This window comes from Myodes glareolus, chromosome 15 (genome assembly GCF_982192425.1).
Source record: "Myodes glareolus chromosome 15, mMyoGla1.1, whole genome shotgun sequence".
NCBI lineage: Eukaryota > Metazoa > Chordata > Mammalia > Rodentia > Cricetidae > Myodes > Myodes glareolus.
Window position 1 is genome coordinate 50,017,372 of NC_142040.1, and position 8,808 is coordinate 50,026,179.

General features: G+C 47.5%; 1 protein-coding gene across 2 annotated transcripts in view; it reads right to left on the reverse strand.

Moving 5' to 3' along the window:
• The window catches only part of Egflam (EGF like, fibronectin type III and laminin G domains), a 167,471-nt gene extending 163,132 nt beyond the window's left edge, over positions 1-4,339 (reverse strand). Inside the window, exon 1 of one of the 2 annotated variants that reach the window (XM_087896921.1) lies at positions 3,741-4,339. In XM_087896921.1, coding sequence (XP_087753047.1) covers positions 3,741-3,837 — 97 coding nt within the window. In that variant the 5' untranslated portion in view covers positions 3,838-4,339. The remainder of the gene's footprint in view (positions 1-3,740) is intronic. The other variant, XM_087896920.1, reaches the window with a different exon arrangement.
• Between the last annotated feature and the right edge of the window lie 4,469 nt (positions 4,340-8,808).

The following is an 8,808-nucleotide window of genomic DNA, read 5'->3' on the forward strand; positions in this document are numbered from 1 at the left end:
GAAACAGTAAAACCACTCTGTAAAACCATTTGTTGTCTTGCAAAGTCCATCTTACGGGAAGCAGGGATCCCACTCAGCTCCTTACCAAGTGAAATAAAAGCATCTTCACCCAGAGACACATAGATAGCTGCATGTAGCAACCTCATTCACCACGGCCCAAAGCTGAAGACATCTCAAAAGCCATCCCCTAGCAGATAGTTAAAGTGTGGTCATCTAAGACCTATGTAATGGACAACTACCAACAAACAAATCCAGTAACGAGCCCCCCTGGCCTTCAGCCTCACCCAACATTAGCCACCTAGGCAGCCTGTCTTCTCTCTCTAACCACAAGGCACCTGCCTACGAGCTAGCTCCCCTGAAAAGGAAGAATTTTCCTAGATGTCTTCCTCTCACAGAGCTGCCTAGAAATGACCTTCATAATGAAGGCCAGAGTTACAGATCTGCCTGTGGACTATGGGTGGTTTCTTCTCTGCTTGTCCCCAGGGTTGGGTGACTCTTTCCCCCCTCCCCCTGAAATCCTGCTGAGGAGCAGAAGCAGCAGGCTATAGGCCTCGCGTGTTGGGGAGTCTTCATACCAATCACCCCAGTTCAGCTTTGGATGTCAACTCGGACAAATCCCTTCAGGACCTCTCAGTCAAATGATGAATTTTCACTTGCCTCTGTCCTACAGCAGAACGGGAGTGAAGCCTTTCCAGCTCAGTGTGCTTACACACCATGGAGGCCCGCAGGGGCGGCATGTTAAAGTTGTATAGGACTCTCCACCTCCTCACTGTTCTATCCCCAAGGGTCTTCAGTGTCCTTCTGGCCCCCACAAGCATTAATGCCCAAAAGTCTAACAAAAAACAGCAAATGACTCCTCATTCCTCTATAAGACCATGTACACTCTTTCCATAGGAGGTCAGGGGACAGTATCCTCCTGCACCCCACACCAGTAGTCTAGGCACTGTTTTATTTGGGGGCCGTGCCCATAGGTGACACAGGTCTCCCACACAAAACAGTAAGGCCAGGCCCTCTACCCAGGCAGGTTGCAGGGCTCTGTCCCTGAAGAACTCAGCCTTGAAAACACCCAAGGCTACCCAGCTCTGCAAACAAGACAGCGGAGGACTGGGATTTGGTGTCCAGCACCAGAACCTGAATTCTCATTCCAGCGCTTAGCCTCTGTAAGGCCTCAGGTAAGATATCGAGCTTCTCCCTAAGCCACTGTGTCCCCCTCAGTAAAACAGAGAAACAAGGCTGCTGGCTTGATTAAAGAAATCAGTTCTCAGAACAGTGCAACGAGCCCTTAATTAGTGTCCATTATTATTATTTAATTGGACTTAATTTGAGCACTGCAGCGGCAACTCATTGTGTGCGTTGGCATAGGTGGAGCTTTCTTTCCTAATGCTCAATACCAGAAGGTTCTACAGCGTGGGATGAGGGGGCAAGGTGTTCTTCTCTACCGATCTCTTTCTAAAAGAAGGGGGGGAGCAACCTTCAGGTTAATTGGAATCCAAGACTTCTCAACTAAACTGTACTTATCAAAAGTCGATTGCGCCAAGAGGAAGGGCTAAACAAAACAGACTGCTTGGGAATGCCTGCAGGACGGCCACACCACCTTCAAAGTGCTGTGCACAAGCCAATTTCTATGGGGTGGGGGCAGCAAGGCACAAGGTCACCCCATACGAATTGGAGCAGGGTTTGGGGTGTCTGGGGGAGATTACAAATGAGCTCCTTGCTGTTCACATCTGAGCCAACTGGGGCACACTCAGTTTTTAATCTGGACCAATTTTACGGATCAAAAACTAGTCTTTCCGTGGGATGTAAATGAGCCCACAAGGAAAATTTCCCCTGAAGTTTATGAAGTACCTGTCATGTTCACCCAAGCAGCTTTCCAACCTGAAAGTCATTGTCTGGATAAAATTATGAAGTTATTGTTTTTGTTTTTGTTTTTTAAAAAAGCTTCTTCTAGGCTGCAGCTTAGTCTAAATATCCCTTCCACTTTGGTGGGGCCCAAGTATATTTAAAAGGAATTTTTTTTTCAAAATCACCCCCATCAATACTTCACATAAAAACCAAAGAAGTCAACACAATTCATTGGTGACATGAATATCTGAGCAAGATGCTGGGTGAACTGGGTAGAAGATGTTTTGAGGAGAGGAATGACCGAAAATTAGGAAATAAAAAAAGGGGCAAATGGGGCAAAACATGAACAATTTTATACGGCAGGCTTTTGCACAATAATTTTACTCTCTGCTTGCATGGCTCGAAGTTTATCCTTAGAGAACCCTGCGTGTGTCTCTCAGGCTAAGAGCCATGGATGGATGGATGCATGAGCTATTCAACCATGCAGCTAGATGGCTTCATGTGCAGAAACCTGCAGAATGCAAGTGATCATAGCATAGTTTTTCTTAAGGAAGAAAGTTCAAAGGCGCCTCATATTGAAGTGCTGGAAGCTATACGAAGATGTGAGAAGACAATTTAATATGAAACTGCCTCGGGTGGCTGCTCTTGTCTCCCAAATGAACTGGGCAGTGTGCAGACAGATTTGTTCCCAATCCGAGTGTCAGGCGGAAGCTAAGAATGTTCCTAAATTTCAAGTCAGGTAAGGGGATACAGGTGACCACGGATGCAGCCTGAAGACTGAAACATCTCCTACCATGAAAGGCGACAGTTCCACTACTCCCCATAGATCCTTAAGCAATAAGAAATACTTAAGCAGCCAAGTGGGAACCTGCCAAGATTATTTTGTTTGCACTCCGATAATTTTTCCTGGGTTGCCTCTTTCTTGTAGAAACACTGTGAAGGGGGACTTCACTGGCTGTGAGGTTTTGCAGGCTGAATCCAAATAGTAGATTGTTTTCCATTGTTCAGTAGACGTAATTAATCCCATAAGACAACCCCCACTTGCAAAGTAAGCTAAGAAAAAGCAGATTTTTTTCTCCCCCAATTCTAAATATGGTCCTGGCCAACAACGACTAAAAATCGTTATTTGGAAGCAATGCTTGGAACTTTATTGTTTAGAATGTTCTACTTTCCCTCATGACATAAGTTAAATCAATGTAGATTTGGAAAAAAGAAAACCCATACTTTTTCCTAGAAGAAAAGCGAGTTTTTGTGGCTTCACGTTCTCACAGATCCTTTGTAACTGCTAGCCCTACAGCGCATACATCTTTGTTTGAACAGTAGAGCAAAGACAGGAGTTCTAAACAAGATCAGGTTAACCCACTAAGGGCTCCTTTCTGCACAAATGGCCCCGGGGTGCAAGAGTATCCCAACAGCAGAGAAAACGCAGGTCCCTACCCAGTGCTTGGACAGGACTAGAGCCAGGAAGGGGGGGCTCCAGGCAAACCTTCAGACACTCAACAGGAAATGGCTGGGCTCTAGGCAATATGAATCCAATAAGATGTTCAAAGAAGCAGGAGGAGCTGTTGAAGTCCTCTGCGCTCTCTCAGCCCTCAGTAACCAAGATCGAGCGGTCGCTGCCCCCAACTTTTAGCAGTCTGTGGTTCCATACAGAGCCCACCACCTCTGCTAGCTCTGGAAAGCAGACCGTTTTTTAAACAAACAATCTCCCTGGAACCGCCTGAGCTGGGGGAGGGCGAGGCTCACCCTTTGGTTGAGCTCTACGCACAGCCTACGCGAGATGAGCCCACGCCGGTCAGCGGAGAGAGCAGCGTGGAGCAGCCTGCTCTGCGACCCCACCAAAGCCCGGGACCAGGGTGCTCCGGGCACCGTGGCTCGTGGCGCACTGAGAGCTTTACCTGATTTTCGCAGAGCGGTCTGGAGTGTCACGGCGCCGGGTGGGAGGCTGCAGGCCAGGAGTAAGAAACAGAGCAAGGAGGTTGGGATTAAATCCATCTCACCGACGGTGTCTGCAAAGTTTCACCAAGTCCCGGGCGCGCAGGGAAAGGGCGTCTCCTGGGGGACGCGGGGACGCCAGTGGCGCGTGGATGAGAAGGTGGGGGGCCGGGAGAGCTGGACCAGGAGCCACTGGGGAGTCCGAGGAGGCAAGGCAGCAGCTGGGAGCCCGGCGTGCTGGAGTGGAGCGGGCTCGCGGCTGCAGGGCTCTTAAGGGCTGGGGAGTGGACGTTGGAGGCCGAGGGGAGGGACGCACCGGCCGCCGGAGGGAGGGCGGCTCGACCCACCAGAGATGGAATTACAATCTACTGGAAGAGCGAGGGGCAGGGTCTGAATCAATTCACTCCTCGCCCACCTCCGGAGCAGACAGCCCCCAGGCCAGCCCTTCCCCGCGGGTGACCTAGATTGGGGGCCTGGGTGGGACCGACTTCAACACTCCGTGTGAGTTCGTTGACTCAGACTGCGGGTTCAGGGTCCTAGGCTGGGTCCTGACTCTGGAATCTTGGGGTGTCTGGGTTTCTCTGGCGGGACCCTTCTTTCCCCACGCCCCCTCTGTGTCGTTCCACCCAGTTTAAGTCACTTTTCCTAACACCTCAAAGGTTACTCTACTCCGTCTGGCGCGCCAGAGGAAGAGCAAGGGAGGGGCTGTAATTTGCAAGTGGGGACAAGGGGGCGGGGCTGGCCAAGTCTGGGGTGCTAAGAAGATAAATGGGATTTAAGGCGCACAGATGGAGAGCTGAGGCTAGGCCACTCAGATGCAAAAGCTGAATGGAGATTAGGGTCTAGTGCCTGGGGAACAGGATCCTCATAGTGGCGGATGACAACTTTAGACCCTTCAGAGAAGGAGATCAAACTCCCATGTAATCCGGCTAACTTCAAGCCCGTTTCTGACAGGGACATTTGTAGGCCAGGCTGGGATTGCGGAATAGGAACAAGAAGGGGACCAGCACTTAGCTCCCCAACCGAGAACAGAACCCTTCCCCTTCCCTCCAGCAGTACCCGGCTGGCTGGAGTTTCCAGTACTGCCCCCAAAGAGTGCTAGCTCCAGGCCCTGATGAAAGCAGATACAATAAATAAACCAAGAGGAATGCACTCGAAAGAAAAACGGGCCCTCGCCAGATCCCGGGGAAAGATCAAAGGCCTTAGGAAGCGCCCCACGGATTGATACCGTGGCCACTGACTGAGGTCTGCGGGTGACCGCCACGCCCCACCTGACAGAACCGCACCCTGCCCCTTCCAGTTAACCTTCCTGGAGGAGGGGTGTTGACTGACGTCCCCGCCCCTGATTTTTACTCTTGATCCCAACTGAACCTAATCCTGTTAGTGAGGTGAGAATTTATTTCCTTGCCCTTTGGCATTTGCAGGTGTGCAATTGTCCCATTAATAAACCCAAAGTTCCCCCTCAACTCGAGTACCTGGACGTCCAAGTCGGGACACCGTAGCTTCTCCTTTTACACCGAGCTAGGGCTGCTACATCCAGACTGAACTACACTTCTGAGGTGAAGTCTGGCAGCGAAACCAAGCAAGGTGACTCTGCAAAGATACTTTCTGTCACCATAGATCATCGAGGCCACTAGAGGTCATCTCCCCCACCTCCGTGCCACACTGGAGTCTGCTTTCAGCGTTCTTGGCCTGGAGAGCCACCGCTGTTTGAATCTTTCTGTATGAGCTTCTATCAACAGTGACTTTTGACATCGGAGGAGTTCTTGGGGTACCCCTGATCAAGCCAGTGTCCTGATGTAGACGGCTCCCTTGTTGTTTAGCTCTTCCTCTTTCTCACTTAAAATGACCCCCTGGTTCATAAATTTGAATAAATAATATTCATGAGTATTAAGACTAACATCTTATCTCCTGAGTAAATTGGGAGCATGGGGACCTTGGGAGAGGATTGAAGGGGGGATAGGCAGGGAAGGGAGCAGAGAAAAATGTAGAGCTCAATAAAAAAAGGTAAAGTGTTCATGAGGCAAAAAAAAAAAGAGAGACTAACATCTTAATATGTTAGTATGTATGATGTGTGTGTATTATATGCATGTCATCTTCTGGGTACAGGGCCCTCTTTGAAGTGCTTTAAAACCCCATAGCAACTATAACAAGAAGGTGTGACTATTTGCACTACCTACCCATTTCACAGCCATAACAATGGAGGCAGGGAAAAGCTGAGTCACCTGCCCACACCCGTGCACCATCTATCCTCAAAAGCACAGACCTGAGACTAAGTCACCACCTTCTGCCGCCAGAGCAGAGCCAGGCTCTCGAGGAGAGCAGGCGGAGGACTGATCCAACAGGAGACTCCCAAGTTTCTCCTCAGGCTCTGCTTGGAGTGTGTATTCCCCCAGTGAATAGAAGGTAACCATAACTGCATCTTCAGAGGGGTTGTTGTTGTTGTTTGCAGTTTGTTTTGTTTTACTTTCCCAGGCAGAGCTTAACGGAGTAGCCCGGGTTCACCTGGAACTCACTGCATAGACCACAGAACGAAACGAAAATCTTCCTTCTTTAGTCTTTCCAAGTGCTGGAATAATGACAGTTTGTGCCGCCAGGCCTAGCTCCACTTCAATCCCAGCCCCCACTGCCCCCTTCTGCCACATTGTCTCCACGTTTGAAAACCCGTTACATAACTTGCCTAGTGTCAATTCTGCAAACATAGGTTTTTAGCATACGGACTGGTCTGCTAGACAGGAGCTGACTTCTTTTCTTAGCCATGCTGTCTCTGCCTGTTCTGGATGGTCATAGCTGATTGAGGAGACAGATTTCTTTCTTCAAAGGTACCTCTTGTTTCTTTCTTGCAGGCCTCACTTTTGAAATCTGTTTTATTTCTGAGAGCCTCTACGTACTGTGGGTCCTGGGGCCGCAGACATAAAGCCCTCTTCATGGGTACTGTTGCACATCTAAGGTTAGCTTTAGAAGGAGCCCATCCCTTTCCTTTGCAATTAAAGTCACATTCCCAGAAGGTTCTCTCCTTCCAGTTTGACAACCAGCTCATGGATCATGTGAATCTAGCTAGAGACAAATGAGACACTTGACATTCACGAGCTTCCTGCCTTCGGGGGTGGGGGATGGGGCTAACAATGGCAAAAATTACTTTGGATGTTTTGTTTTTAAAAAATGCACTCAAATTCTCTGGTGATTTAAACTCAATTAATGATGTTGCCAGCAGGCGAATGGCCTTCCCTACTCTGCTCAATATCATTAGATGAGGAGTCTGACTTCTACCCCATGAATAGAAGTGAAGAAAATAAAGGGAGACATTAACTGTGGGATGTTCGATGCTACCCTAAATGAAGGTGAGAGAAACACAGAAGGGAGAAAAAAATCATGTTTTGGTTTCACTAACTTAAATGAAATAAAATTTGCAGTGTTTATTGAGTAGATCGGACATAACAAAGAGTCGTTTTACCTTTTCTTTCCTGGAAAGCCACCAGGTGTTCTGGGTGGCTTTCCACAGGTATCTAGAAACACCGAGAATATCACATACACTTGTGCTAATCTCAAACAAGAGTGTCTTCTGCATATTTATTAATCCACAGACACCTCCAAGTCAGCAGATCTTCTGCTTCCTCGCTAACATTTGAATAATACACTATCGTGTGATGTTTGAGTTATCTGTTCTCTTTTCTATTGTTTTCCATTGTATCGTGATAAACAACATTGCAGTGAACGACCTTGAGTGTAGGACCATTTGCTCACGTTATCATAGACTGCAGGGCTCATTTCTAGATGTGCCCTTGCTCAGCCAAAGGTAAATGCTTTCCATTTTGAAAATTTGGCCAGAGAAAAACTGTACTTTGCTAAATAATATGTAAGCATAACTATTCCTACAAACTCACACTAACATAATGTCTTACCAAACTAGACATATATTATATGTGTGGAATACACAGGGCACATGATTTATTAACATGTAATGTATGTAGGTATGTAGGACAGGTATCCAGTCTGAAGAACTACATGTAAAAAGATGATGGAGGAGGGTTATCTGTCTATTGTGTTATTTTCATTGGTCAATAAAGAGACTGCCTTGGCCCCTTGATAGGACAGAAAATTAGGTAGGCGGAGTAAACAGAACAGAATGCTGGGAAGAGGGCAATGAGGCAGACGCCATGGAGCCAGCCACCAGGTCAGACATGCTGAATCTTTCCCAGTAAGCCACACCTCGTGGTATGATACAGATTATTAGAAATGGATTAATATCAAGATATGAGAGTTAGTCAGTAACTAACTCTCTAGAGATAATGGGCCAGGCAGTGTTTAAATGAATATAACTTGGGTGTTGTTATTTCTGGGACTAAGCTAGCCGTGCAGGAGCCGGGCAGGATGAAAAGCAGGCCTGCCCGCAGCTCCTTTCTACAAAAAGATGAGCACATTGTAACGCCACCAAGATCAAAAAATAGATCCATCCAGTATCCATCAAATCCTGCTCACACTTTCCTAGTCTACATTCCTGAGACAGAATTCATTAGATAAAACTAGATCATCAAACAATAGACTCACTTCTCCCATCTCCAACATCCCTTGAGAATGGGCTCCATTATGTGACAGCCTCTGTGATAAGAATGTAAACAACACAGCACACAAAAATGCAAAGTTTAACAAAAGCACAATACAAATGGACTTGAGAGGACTCATTTTTTTATTGGAAGAAAAAACAATTATACAGCCAATTGTTCCTTAAAACTGGGTACTGGAGGCATAGCAGAGCAAGAACCATGGTAGGCAACAACACATATGACTAGAAAATGCATGGCCATCTCTATGGATTGAATTGCATCCCTCCAAAACTAATACGCCAGTGGACCAAATTCCCATGTGACCATTCATGGAGGAGGGGGTTTTATAGGGCAGTTGAGGTTAAGGAGGGCACAAAGCTAGGTGCTTAATCCAATAAAACTGTGACTGTAATCTCAGTGCTCAGGAGTCAGAGGCATGTTTGAGGCAGGTGAGTCTACACAGCAAGTTTCAGGCCAGTTACAGCTA